Source organism: Homalodisca vitripennis, chromosome 6, assembly GCF_021130785.1.
Source record: "Homalodisca vitripennis isolate AUS2020 chromosome 6, UT_GWSS_2.1, whole genome shotgun sequence".
NCBI lineage: Eukaryota > Metazoa > Arthropoda > Insecta > Hemiptera > Cicadellidae > Homalodisca > Homalodisca vitripennis.
Genome location: NC_060212.1, coordinates 4811872 through 4826630, shown reverse-complemented (window position 1 = coordinate 4826630; position 14759 = coordinate 4811872). Strand labels below are relative to the sequence as shown.

At 34.7% G+C, this 14759-nt stretch overlaps 2 protein-coding genes across 2 annotated transcripts in view; both read left to right on the top strand.

Moving 5' to 3' along the window:
- LOC124364084 overlaps nt 1-11824 on the top strand; it is a 39882-nt gene extending 28058 nt beyond the window's left edge. Inside the window, exon 2 of the mRNA XM_046819266.1 lies at nt 10594-11824. Within this exon, the coding sequence (XP_046675222.1) occupies nt 10605-11612 (1008 nt within the window). The 5' untranslated portion in view covers nt 10594-10604 and the 3' untranslated portion in view covers nt 11613-11824. The remainder of the gene's footprint in view (nt 1-10593) is intronic.
- LOC124365136 overlaps nt 1-14759 on the top strand; it is a 37325-nt gene that overhangs the window by 6879 nt on the left and 15687 nt on the right. The window lies entirely within an intron of this gene.

Sequence of the window (14759 nt, the reverse complement as noted above, 5' to 3'; positions counted from 1 at the left end):
TGACATGAGTGCCTCCAGCCATCAGCGCTGGATGCGACATACGATAAATAACCCTCGACGTTGTACTTATCAGTAAAAAATAAAATTCTAAATGGTATGATCGCGAATGTCTCCAGCCATAGCTGAGTTAGAGTAAAATGCTACTTTAAAAAAATAATAATAATGTAAATTCACCTAACCGTAACTTCCTGCTATCTAGAAAGAAAGTTAGTTTCACTTTGAATGTTCTAAAATTCATTATTTGTCTTTTTATCGACCTAAAACCTTTTATTTTTTCAAAACGTCAATAGCAATAGGTTAATAACGCGATCTCGTTTCTAGTGTGATAAAAATAAAGTTAATAAAGTAAAAAAATGCATACAAATTGAATCAAACTTTGAACAAATCAATAAGTAGTGTTATAAACTAACATAAGTTTAATAAATAAACAAAGCTAATGTAACTATAACTTCGGACAGCAGTATAATATGCGGCCCCTACCAATTGAATCTAATATAAATATCCATATTTTTGAATACAACGTTTAAACTGACTGAAATATTGTAGAATATGTCTTGTTTTCTTCACTTTAAGACAGTGATTGATATCAGAGAAATTAGGCCTTCTTCAAGACCATTGTGTTCTTGATGTAGGCTTTGAAACCGTATTTCAGAGTTTTATTCCAAAAGAATAAAATAATCCGGCGTTCAAATCGTAACAATCATTTTTGCATTTAGTTCTTTGTATTTCGTAGTATATGACAACAACCCTAGAACAATTATTGAAATCAAGGTTATGCGCATGCGCTAGATCAGGCCGTGAATGTTATTCACAATGTACGGCGCCACGCCGCCGCCAGTCCACGATACGCTGTGTGGACTAGACATATGGCCGGCGCGACATACAAATCGAGGACATTACCGGCGCGCGTGGTCTTTAGTGTGTGGTATTGGCGGGAGGGTGGCATGGTAGACTTATGCGCTCCGTCTCTGAACATTGCCATTCCCTATGACTAATCATTAGGAGGCGATAGTCTCCTTCTCGGAATCGTATTGACGTAAATATCTTATCTCACTTTTCAGGGAACCTTTTGATTAGCCTTACAACAACTTGAGATAGCAAGTATTCAAAAACAGTAGTTCCGTATTGGTGTACGTCGTTACCTTGAAGTGAGACACACTTAAATGGGCATTATAGCACGACGTCGAGAATATAGAGTCTAGGCAAAGTCAGCAATCCAAGTTCCCCGAAGGCCACTTTACACGATTCTTTTTTATTTGATTTGTAAATGATTCTGACATTTTCTTTTGCATTCTAAACAATCTAATTAATTTGTATCTAGAACAGCCACCCCATGATCTCAGTCCATAAGCTAAATTTAGATATATTAGGTTATATATTAGCTTCAAAGTAAGCTGTCTTTAGAATGTCCTATGAACAGAATTTTGACAAATTGCGTGAGAAATAAATGCTTGAACCATCCTTTGAACAGACACTATCAATATGATCGTTCCATGTCAGCCCTCGATGAAGGTATTCCAAGAAAATTGGTGGATTATTCTTCTTAAAAAGATTTTAGCCCCTTCATATCAGTGGCGAGAGGGTAAACGCAACCCGTAGAACAGATAGCGTTTATTTGGTGAAAGGGTAGTATTTAGTATCCGTGCGCGCAGCTAAATTCATCCATCAGTACCATGGCGGCGGCACGCACCAGTCGGTCAAGGTCAAGGTCACTGAACCGCGCTGTGATAGTGCACATACGCAGACGAACGCACAGTAAAACCGGGAACCTCCTCAAAAGTTGCGGTAGTTTTGGCTGCAGCCAGACAACGGTTGCAAAGAACCTTTGCGCTGCAACTGTTCCACAATCGCAACTGTCCCGTCAAAAAGCCCAAAATGTTACCATGTTATTTAATCAGCCAAAACACCCCAAATAATTACAACTCGTTATTCAACAATCATTTGAGTTTTTTCCAACATATATTCTTTTTTTACATAAAATATCTCTTAACAGGGTGTCTCGTTCAAACTGCCCAAATTATGACTATATTATTTAATAGCCCAAAACAAATCATTTATGCAATTTATATTCCTATCTTGCTTAGTTGTCCGTCTGTCTCTCTTTTTGTTGTTTTCATGATTTTTTAATCTGTCTAACGGTTTGAGATATTAAATTAAAAATTCGTAGGTTTGTTTATGTTATTTTACGAATTTGAATAAAGTTGCAGAATGTTTGTATTGAAAGGGCTATATTTTATGTACTTTTTCAGTTTTAAAAACATATGCTGACGTATATCGATACGACTGCTGTGCGTCAGTGGAAGTCGGATATGCGTACGTGTATGCGTGTACCACTCTACCAGGCCATACCACGGATACTAAAAAGACGGTAGGGATAAGGATGTAAGGATGCTTCCAAGTATCACGATAAGATCTGACCTGCTATTTCCCGCCATGCCACGTCAGCTTTGCCGCTAAAGCGACCGGTATTACGTCCACACATTGTGTGGAATAACAATATTTCTAGGAATGCCTTTATATTGCGTCAACGTCCTGCGGTGCAAGATTATAGGTTATTTAACAGACGACATATTTGGAGTGATTAGTTGGACTTCAATCCAGGCTTAGTTTTAACAGCTCTTAAGAAATTTACATTAGTATTGTAATTGGTTGTAAAGTTACTAATTTAACTTAATCACTACATTTAGAACAGACACGCCAATACTTAATAAAGTTTGTGTATTTCCTTAAAGCTCAGTAATAATTAATTGATCATGTATAGCTTAGTATAGATAATTTTATATTTTATTTTCCAATTATACAGCATGGAGCTGTCATGGTTGATCTTGTTTTCTGTTATTTCTCTAAGTTTAAATTGAAGTAGAAAAGAGATAATAATATTCTTGGAGCGTTATATTATGTCCGTAACATTCATACTTAAAGTCACGTTAACTACAACTAGACGGTAGGGCTCACGCGCATCCTGTTGTCCTGGGCTGTGAGGCCGTGATGTCACCTGCACCAAGTCGGCCGTGCCGTCCACTATGTATGCCTAGCTTCTCTGCTCTAATCCTAACAGGAAGCGATTTTATCAAGCTTATGGTTGGCTTTTCGTGTTGCCTTACTTTAACACTGACTCGCATGTCAAGAAATTTGTTTTTGTGAAATTAATTATTATATTTTATTTAAGTTTTGTAGGCTAAGGTAGTTAGTTACTACTGAAGAACTACTTAGGGTAATTGATTTTAAAATCTTTATGAATTTTACAAGTACAATCAAACTTTAATTATTTTTCATTTCAAATTTTCCGAAAAGGTTCAGGGGTTAAATAATAATTTCGTTAAATGAGATTTTTTCATATGCAGTATTTTATTATTGAAAAAAATCTTCTACATAGGCTACACTATAAAACATTGAATAAAATAAAAGTCAAAACAGTTGTAAAGACCAATTTAATAAATAGAATTTTAAAAGGATTCTGTATAAGCAAACGTAATTAATATATATTTAAGTTAATCATTTAGAAATGTTACAAAACTAAAATTATTGAACAATAGTGCCTTGTGTTTGGCGTAAATCATTACATAAATTCTTTATTTTGTTCATCTTCTTTGACTTTTTTCTCGCAGTGTCAGAAATTTCGTCTTTCTTCATTGCTCTTTTGAGTTCTTTCTTCTTGTTCAGTTCTTTCATTCTTATAAAGGATCGCGTTCTTATACTTTACCTGTACGTCTCTCAATTGCTGTTATTTTTATATTGTGCTTGTTAATTTTTGTCTATTCTTGTTTATTCATGGTTTTATTCTCATTGTTTCGTGCTAATTTATTGCTGTTATTGTTCGTTGTTTTCCATAGTTCAAATCACGGTACACTAATAATTAATTACGTTATTGTCATTCATAGTTTGTATCCGTTTCGTCACTTAAATAGTTTATTAATCGTTATTGCTCTATTTGTCACTGTGGTTGTTTACTTTCATTATTTAATTATTGTTAAAAACTGTAAAAATGGAGATGTCCGTTGAAATGTAAAATAAAATAAAAATAGCAAAAACGTCCACATCACAGAACTTTCCTTTGATTATATCAATCAGCTTCTTCATCTCTTGAGGACTTTTATTTAAGTTATCACCGTGAAATCGTTGGAAATCGTTTTTAAATTCTAAAACAATGCTTAACTATTTTGGTGACGGATTTATTAGAGCACCCTTTGACAAAACCGAAACCCAGTCAGAATTGTTTGAGTTTCCAGTCCTTTCTCCATATTGAAAATCACTCTTAAGGCCTTTTTTATTAACACGGTATGCTACATAACCAGCTAACATTTTGATTAAATCATGTGTTCTCTTCAGGGTAAACTAGTTTATTATTAGTTATTTCAGTCAACTTTTCAATCAGTGATTCTGCAATGGAAATAAATTCTTCATTATAAATATCGTTCGCTTCCAACTTGCCTTCTGTCAAGACTGTATTTTCACAATCTAGTACTGGTTCTACCAAGTCTATATTTTTAAGAACGTCCACACTTAAAGTTTCACACTGCTCAGCAATACAATTGTCTGTTTTTAATATGTCACACGTACTTTTGCTGAATAACGGGTATTTTATTCTATGTGTCACCGCTGAGGAGAGAGGGTAGTCGTAAAATTTCCCAAATCCTCTAATTAGTGAAAAATACGACTCCAGAACATCTTGATTACACTTCACTGATAGTAAATATTTATAACCTTCGGTTACGTATACGAAACCCTGACTCTTCAATCAACTTGACACATTCAAAAAATGTTTCAACCGTTACACTTTGGTCGAATTTCCCATTAATACTTAGGCTTCTAATAATAATTACTTGAACACTTACATGTGGCCCTCTAAACATGTCTTGAGCGGCGTCGTAGTAAACATCGGATTTACCTTCATCTCGTCAAAGCTCATAACAACGTCTTTGTGAAAAATCATCGCTCAAAACTGCCGATTGCCCTTTGAGTAAATTTTTTAACTTATATCTAAAAATCCAGGAGGAGTAGAGAACTGTGACAACCTTCTTCCTATAGTAGCCTCGCTTGGTAAGGGGTATTTTAAAGTATCTTTAACATACGCAAAGGCTTTTATTGAAATACACCTAATCACGACAGCTTTTGCAACATCTTCACTAGACCAATTTGTACATTTTGCTTTTAAAAGTTTTTGGTGTTGACTTTTAGAAAATAACTGTTCAAATTTCATTAAATCATGTTTTGATTTAGTTATAACTTGTTGGGCACATTTTAGTTATTCTGTTTAAAAATGATTTTTTTTCTTTTAGTTCTTTGTTTTCGTTTATTAATTGGACGTTCTGCACGTCATTATTACATAAATGTTGATTTTCAGACTCTAGGTCGTCCAAGGCTCCTGTAATTTCGCTGCTTCTTTCTTCTGCCAAATTTTCTATTAACGATTTTAAAGTTTTCTTACAATTACGTTTATCTGCACGAATTTGTCTTTCAATGGATCCCAAAGTGTCGGTTGAAGTTGGAACTGTTGGTATTTTTTGTGTTGGTACATAGGATTCTTTCAGTTTACGTCTGGGTGGTAGGCCTATCCGAATGGTTACGCATTATCCGAATGGTTTGTACAACCGGTAACGGCACAACACAGCATTTTAAAGAGAGATAAATTCTCAGTCTATCAATAAAACTCAGTAAAAACAGTCCAAAACTACAAACACAACCGTCGTGGCGAAAGACTGCACTACAAACAACTAACAACACTAGAGCGCTGTATCTAGTGCAAGGCGGTCGGTCCTCGTGACGTCATCTGCCCGCTGAGCGCTACCATCTTGTTCCATTTACCGTGCTTAAAAGTCCTTTCAAACCATCCATCGTCAATATCCTGAATTTAACCCATTATAAATTGCGAATTGTTAGAAAACAAAGTAAATTATATACGGGGCCTAACTGTAAATAGTAGCGCAATTCCCGGGGTTTTTCTGTTTACTACAATTCTGTAGTATTTACTTAATTGGCCTCAGTGATTGAAATGATTTCATCTATGTAAAGTTTTAATCACTTTTTTTTCAATTGCTGAGTTTTATTCATTCAAGGGTCATATTTAGTATTTTTTTAAGTTTGAGGTTACCTTCGACTAAAAAAGAAAGAACATATTAATATGCTCAGAACTGTATGTTTAGGCTATTTTAATAACATTGAAAATGATAAATATCGGTAAAATTCATCTCTAAAGTCCATGTCTGTTCTGTACACTTTCAACACAAAAGGCACTGTAAAGATGGGCCTAAAAAGTAAATAAACACTCTAAGGTCACGTGACCTTGAAACATTCAGTCTGGGACACAAAGTCGTTGAGGTAGTTAGTTAATATTACACCATAACTCATGACTTTTCATTTCTTTCTGATCATATAAATAATGTCTTATCACTTCTGGTTTTCCCACACTTTTATTTGAGTATTTTTAAACCAGCCGGGTACATTCTTGATGTAGGAATGTTTATAATTTAATCGTCTTAGTTTAGCACTATGAAATAAATCATTTCCCGAAATTTAATAGAAACTATGCAATGTTAATGGTGTTCATTTATGTATATTTCTTTACAATTTTTATAATTGGGGAAGTTTTTGGTAGTGCAATGGTAAAACTAATATAGTGAAAGGGGAATGTTTTGTTTTGGTGGATATATTTTACAATTAGGACTACAAAGCTATAGCTTGATGACTTCTCTCGCAAAAATAAACGTCCCCTAGAACTTCTGGTCATATAGCATTATAATTAAATTCAGTACATGTTGATCATGTTGATGATGATTTCTACAAAGAGCTTTATACATTTCAAGGCATTTTATACCATCTTATATTAGGCCAATGGTGTCAATCTAAACTTGACTTCATCTTCACAAAAAAAATGCGTTTCTTATAAAAAGCAGAATGAAAATTTTAGCTTAATCCATTTCAATGCTCGGAATATTTATAATAAAATTGATCAAATAAATGTTTTTTTGGACGACACGAATCCCGATATAGTTTGCATCTCTGAAACATGGTTACATGATGATAACTTAAATAATGCTTTTTTTCATAGTTATAAATTAGTTTCTTTTGAAAATAGAAGGAACCATGTACGTGGAGGCGTTGCAATTTTTTCAAAAAATTTTCTGTGCACAGAAATCATGGAAAATGTAAAAAGCTTGAGTGTGGAATCACATATAGAGTTGACAGGTGTATCAATCTCTTTTCTTAGAATTAATGTAGTTGTTATCTACTGACCTCCAACTGGTAATTTTTCAATTTTTATAAATAGACTAAATGAATTATTTCTTTATCTTGAGTCTTCTAGTTATAGCACAATTTTATGTGGAGATTTTAATACACCCTTTCACAATCTGACTAATCAAGAGTGTGTAACTGTTAATGACCTGTTTCATTTATATAGATTTGTAGCTCTTATAAAAGATTTCACAAGAATAACATCCACTGGTAGCAGTATTATTGACAATATTGTGACTAATATGGACTCTAATCAAATCTTGCTGATAAAAAATCTTGACATATCTTTTTCAGACCATAGAGCTCAAGTAGTATATTTTAATATTTCACCAGGTGTGCCATTTAAAAAACACATTCTAATAAAAAAACGTTATTTTACAGACAATGCTTTTGCTACATTTACAAATTTAATGCAGGCGGAGAGATGGGACAAAGTTTATAATGCTACTGACACAAATGAAAAATTTGCTACATTCTCAAGAATTTTTAAGTATTATTTTGATATAGCTTTCCCGCTTAAAACAAAAAAAATCAATGTTAGAAAGAAACAGCCACAGAGATGGATAACTCCGGATTTAAAACGTGACCATGAGAACATTCGTTTTTTACTCTCCTTATCACGGACACCTGAAATCGAACAAACAATTAATGAGAGGAAACGTGAGTACAAAATTGAGGTTGACAAAGCAAAGCGATCTTTTCATGATAATCGAATCATAGATCATAGATTCAAAAAATCGTTCAAAATCAATTTGGAAAACAGTCAATGATACCTTGAAATTGAGGCCACAAAAAGATAAGAAAAATATTGAACTAAGTGTCAATGACAAACAAATAAGGAATTGCAATGATGTTGCAGAGTATTTTAACAGTTTTTTTTCAGGTCTGGGGCGGCAATCCCTATCACAGCCCAGTGGGGCTTACAACCCTGTGGATGGTATCACCGCACGCTTGAATAGTATGTATCTTTCTGAGGTGTCAGTTTCAGAGGTTGAGACGGCGGTGAGACGGCTGAGGAGTACAAATGCCACTGGAGTGGATGAGATTCCTTGCACAGTGTTAAAGAAAATTTTTCCTTCTATAAGTGTTGTATTCTCTCACATTTGTAATTCCAGTTTATCTTCAGGTATATTTCCAAACCTCTTAAAAATCAGTAAAATCATTCCAGTCTACAAATCTCACAGTAAACAACTACCAGAAAACTATAGACCGATTTCAATTCTATCGTCCTTCTCAAAAATTCTTGAATCAATAGTCTGTCAAAAACTTGTGGCTTTCCTAGAAATCAACAACATTCTCTCTACTCAGCAGCATGGCTTCCGCCAAGGGAAATCCACTACATCAGCCATCTTCAATTTTATAAACGAACTATCGCTTTCTTTGGACAATAGACTTCATTCCCTTGGTGTTTTCTGTGATTTAAGCAAAGCGTTTGATTCCGTTGATCATAATATTCTCCTTGGAAAACTAGAAAAATATGGAGTTAGAGGTCACTCTCTTCAATTCATGAAGTCGTATTTGTCTGATAGGAATCAAACCGTCCAAATCCATGATGGCCAAAATAAAGTTTTCTCATCATATAGAGCCGTTACTTGTGGTGTTCCTTAAGGCTCATATTCTTGGTCCTGTATTATTTCTCATTTATGTAAACGATCTTCCAAAAATTTCAACAGACCTCAAAGTTACGATGTTTGCTGATGAATGTTCTTTTCTTGTTTCCAATAAATCCCCACATTTGGCTATATCGAATTCAAACATCCAGTTGCAAAGTTTAAATCAGTGGTTCAATTTAAATAAACTTAAATTAAACATCAGCAAAACTAATATCATCCAGTTTCATCTAGGGAACACAAACCAGTTTAACATCCAGGGTCTTATCAAACTAGGATGCGAGGAAGCCAAGCAAGAAATCTCAGTTAAATTTCTGGGTTTATATATCGATAATAGGCTCACATGGGGCGGCCACGTGGAACATGTCTGCAAAAGGCTTCGAACCATGGGATTTGCTCTCAGCCGTCTCGCCAAGGTCTGTAGCCAAGAGGTTCTACGAACAGTATATTTTTCTCACGTTCAATCGATTTTGAGGTACGGGTTAATGTTCTGGGGTCCATCCAGTGTAGTAAATTTTAATAGAGTATTTGTCCTCCAGAAATGGTGTTTGCGAATCATCTCAGGACGTAGGAGATTCGAAACTTGTAAACCTCTTTTCGATGAATTAAAAATACTTACTCTGGCGGGTCTGGTGGGGTACGAGCTATGCTCTTTTGTTAAGGGCAATCCAAAGCTTTTTGTAAGCAATGGACACTACCATCAGTATCCGACCAGATCAAGAGGGCTGATATCTGTGGCTGCACATAGTACTACCGCATTTGAGAGGGGTCCATACCACTTGGGTGCAAAAGCTTTCAATGCATTGCCATTAAATATTAAAAATTAGCAAAATCTACGTTTATTAAAAAAAAAAAACTAAAGACACACTTTCTTGATAAATGGTTTTACTGTGTAAGAGATTTGTTAAGTTAGATATAGTTTTAGTATTTTGACGTGTAATGTAAAAATGTATTTTGCATTTACGAATAAAGATCTTGAATCTTGAGTCAATGTATTTAAACCTCTTTCGGGGTTTACAAGTATTTGCTCAACAATAATTTTAACCAATGCCTCCTATTTTGGTATTTTATCCTTTGAGTCCTGACAGTTCTAAACTATAAGGGAAACAGTGATAGTACAGATGTTTTCTCGTTACCTTTGGCATTTCGGACGCTCCGCAACTAGCTTAACGTGATTTAAATGTGTTATTAATATGTTATAAAATGATTGACTATGTTAACAAACCACCAGGGTATTTGATGTTGATGTTCCTTGTGCCTCCACCGACGTATTCTACAATGTGTATTGTAGGTTCTATCTAATAGCACTTTGTAAGTTGAATTCGTTTTCCGTAGCCAAGGCCAAATACTTTGATAGATTATAATGAACCTTAAGCCTGACTTCCAAGGTCGTGTATAATCCAGAGTCTGCCTATAAATGAAATCTTCTCACCAATGTCTCCCTTCTGGAATGAATGTTTAAGAAGGACAGCCATTGTTAGATCTCCATTGATAGCGACAAGAAAGTCCTTAACGATTTGCACGGCGTAGTAATAAATAAAAAGATTTCACGAAGAGTGGAACCACATATGGTAAAAATATTAAATAGCAGTCTATATAATTGTTGTTAAACTTATACTTTCAGAAATTCCTCGGAGAATACTTAAATCTGTATTCTCATACATTCTTATGCTGGCGTGGAACAGTGCCAAGAAACCTATACGTAACCAATAAAACTTTCTGTAATTTATAGAGAATTTATGATTTTCAGGAGAAACCGCAATGGACTCACTCCCACTAGAAGTTCTTGATAAAATTGCAGAGCACCTGACACCCTACGAGCTGGCAGCGTGTTCTGGCGTTAGTGTAGGATGGAGAGATGCCTTCAACCAGGACAGTCTGTGGAGGCCACACTGCAACAAGGACACGGCAGAGTACCTGGAGACTGCGGAGAGTAGAGTGGAGCCAAGTTTTGAGTGTCCGGAGTTCGAGGACAGCACCCTGAGTCCTGTCTGTCGCTGGCGGATATGTTACATGCGTGAGACTCACCTGCACAACAACTGGAGACATGGCAGATCCGTCAAGGAAAATATAAGCATTGTAGAGAACTTCCGAGACAAGTTCTGCATGTTTGTCTCTGACGATTATGTGCTACTGTCAAGTGGAAAAACGTTAATGTTGTGGGACGTTAGAGGCTCTCCAGTTTATATAGGAGAACCAATACGTTTACTCTTTGTATCAGAAGAAAACATGTTCGGACAATTGATCAACTCCAACATGATGTTGATTCTTCAAGAATTATCTGTACAAGTTTACTGTTTTAAATCCATTTTAGACGAATCTTGGGAATTAAAACACGTTTTCTTTCTTGATGGAACTCAAAGTGTTTCTCCTAGTGAGGCGTTCAGTGTTATGGCCGTTACAACTGAAGATTCTTTTGTTAATGAAGATCCGATTGTCATAGGCAATCTTTTCGTTCATTACTCCTTAACGTACCTAACAGTTTTACACATTTGGAATGTTGAGGAAGGGAAAAAGTTAAAGACGGTTGAATGTAAGATTACATCAGGAAAGTGTTACAAGATATGTACCATTGTTAAATCTGACAAACCATCTCTAGACATTGTAGTGGTTTACTGGAATTGGAGAAATTTAAAAGATGAATTTCACGTATACATTTACAGTTTAAAACATTTGGACTTCCTCCCTTTCCACGAAACCTATGACATGAATAACTATGTACAAATTGGATTGTGTGTTACAAGACAGATTTCTCGGTGTTACAGTTAATGAACATCTCTACATCTATAATTATGTGACGTCACAGTTACTACATACAATACCAACTATAACCAACTGTGTTACGGTCAACAATCACATTTTGTTCTCTGAACAACAAATGTTTTACAAGAGTTTCAATACAACTACTCTAGAAATTAAAAACGTAAGAGTGACCAATAACACAGAAGTTCCTTCGGAATGTTATTTGGGAAAAACTTTTATTCGGCAATTTTTTTTACACTTCGGATAATCTCATACATGCAAAAGTATGGGAGATAGGAAGAAACCCAATGGCAGAAGAAGTAACATGGCTAGAACATTTAGACTATATCCCACATAGTGACATTAACAGATCAAATACTAAATTAATCGTAAAACCATATGTACATAAAAATGATTTTATTTGTGAATATTTTTGGTAATATCCTCAATTATAAAATACAGACTCAATTTCCGCGTAAATAGTCTTATTTTTAATAGACGTTAATGATTTAATCTAATCATGACAGTTCATTTTTCGAGAATATTTTGTCTTTAAAGTGTATAAAATATGTTGTTTTATAGTATTATGGTTGTATAATCTATCATACTTGAAGTTGTCTAAACAGTAATCCTGTGTTTTAACTGCTGTGTTACTTTGACCCAGTTCTTTAGTATAGGAGACCAAAATGTACAGTGGTCTAACGTTTTACCACATAAAACTTTTTAATTTATATGTCACGCTTTAACTAGACTTACTTGTTGCTCTTACTTATTGATTTACATTACGTTACTTAATTAAATATAATTCTTAACTTTAAAGAACACAACAAACTTATGAACTGATTCTTATGTTTATCTTAAGTATTTTATAAACATCCCTAGAAATTTCGCCATTTCATAATAAGACAATAACAAGATACTACACATTGGTATTTTATTACGAATTCTCTTATTTTACTGATATGAGTTCTTTGGGTGAACATAGCTTAAACGCTAGTAGTACCATATCAGTAATGTGGTACTACCAACTGTCTCACGTTTCACTCATATGGTTCCTCTGGGTGTTCTAAGCGTAGGCTAAACGTTGTCAGTAATCAGGTACTACCATTACAGATTCCATTGATATAGGGCCCTGGGGGAACATTACCAGTAATAAAAGACTAACTCTGTCACGTTTCACTCATGGTTCCTCTGGGTGTTCTAAGCGTAAACGTTGTAAGTAATCAGGTACTACCATTACAGATTCCATTGATATAGGTCCCTGGGGGAACATTACCAGTAATGAGGTACTACCAACTGTCTCACGTTTCACTCATATGGGTCCTCTGGGTGTTCTAAGCGTAAACGTTGTCAGTAACCGGGTACTACCATTACAGATTCCATCGATATCGGTTCTGTGGGTGACCATAGCCTAAGAATTACCAGTAATCAGGTACTACCAACTGTCTCACGTTTCACTCATATGGGTCCTCTGGGTGTTCTAAGCGTAGACGTTGTCAGTAATCAGGTACTACCATTACAGATTCCATCGATATCGGTTCACTGGGTGAACAAAGCCTAAACATTACCAGTAATTAGGTACTACCAACTGTCTCACGTTTCACTGAAATGGGTTTTCTGGGTGTTCTAAGCGTAAACGTTGTAAGTAATCAGGTACTACCATTACAGATTCCATCGATATCGGTTCACTGGGTGAACAAAGCCTAATCATTACCAGTAATGAGGTACTACCAACTGTCTCACGTTTCACTGAAATGGGTTTTCTGGGTGTTCTAAGCGTAAACGTTGTAAGTAATCAGGTACTACCATTACAGATTCCATCGATATCGGTTCTGTGGGTGACCATAGCCTAAGCATTACCAGTAATCAGGTACTACCAACTGTCTCACGTTTCACTAAAATGGGTCCTCTGGGTGTTCTAAGCGTAGTGATTTGTGAAGAAGGGATAATGTAAGCAAATTTCGATTGTCGCACTTTAAAAGTAGAGCCATTACCAGTTACCGACTTAAATGAAAGCACGTCGAAGTATCAATTCGAGGAATACTTGTTGGATAGGGTTCTCCATGCAATTAGTACAGGCAATATACTGGAGTTTTCGGAGGATGGAGAGATTTCTGTTTCGGAACATGTAATATGGATTTCAGGAGCAATGCATACGGTTGTAAGTTACAAATTTAATAACTCTCTTACTAAGTTTGTTTTTAAATGTTTTGGCAATAACCAGTATTTGCTTAAAGTTATCACCTTTTGGTAATTTGTAGCAATAATTTTAAGTACACTATAAACATACACTTTCATTTTCAATAGTTTTCGCATATTTAAATGTAAACATTACAACAGTATGCTCACCCTCAGGAATACTCAACTACGTATCTTTAAAATAATATGTTAGTGAAATGCTGGTGAACACATCATCCATTACATTTTAATACTACAAAATTAGTCTATATTTCTAATTTATGGCTTACATGTGACTTTGAGAAAGTAGGAGGAAAAGGGATGTTCAAATCCAGTGGTTATCTGAGAGGTAGTTCATGGAAAGAACTAATTTTGTTCGCATGATCCCTCATCTTACGCGAATGGGAATAATCTGAAATGGAGACTCTTTAGAACCAGTTCTGAGCATTCCAACTTATGATAGTGATTTTAGATTATAAAAGTGGATATTCTTTTTTACGTGAATATACTCAATACTACAGTTTATTGTTCTTTATAAAAATTAATTTACCGTATTTTGTCATCTCGCGCCATATTAATTCGTTCACAATTTATCATCCAAGCATTGTTTTTACTTTATATTTTATTAGAAATATAACATAAAATGTACACATGTGTCTATTATTTTAGTTAATTTTCTTCTTAGTCATGTCAATAAATATATGTGTGTTATGTTCTTTGATTTATTTTAAAATCATTTTTATTATTTCACCGTTTTGTCTCTGTATCATCATGTTTAATCTTTGTTCTATCTACAGTAATTGTTTTTTATTTATCATCTGGAATGGAGACTCTAGAACCAGCTCCTACTGTTCCAACGATATACTTTTATATATAATAGTAATTTTAGATTATAACAGTGGATATTATTTTATACATGAATATACCCAATACTACTGATATTTGTTCTTTATAAAAAAATAATTTAATGAATTTTTTTCATCCCGTGCTAAATTA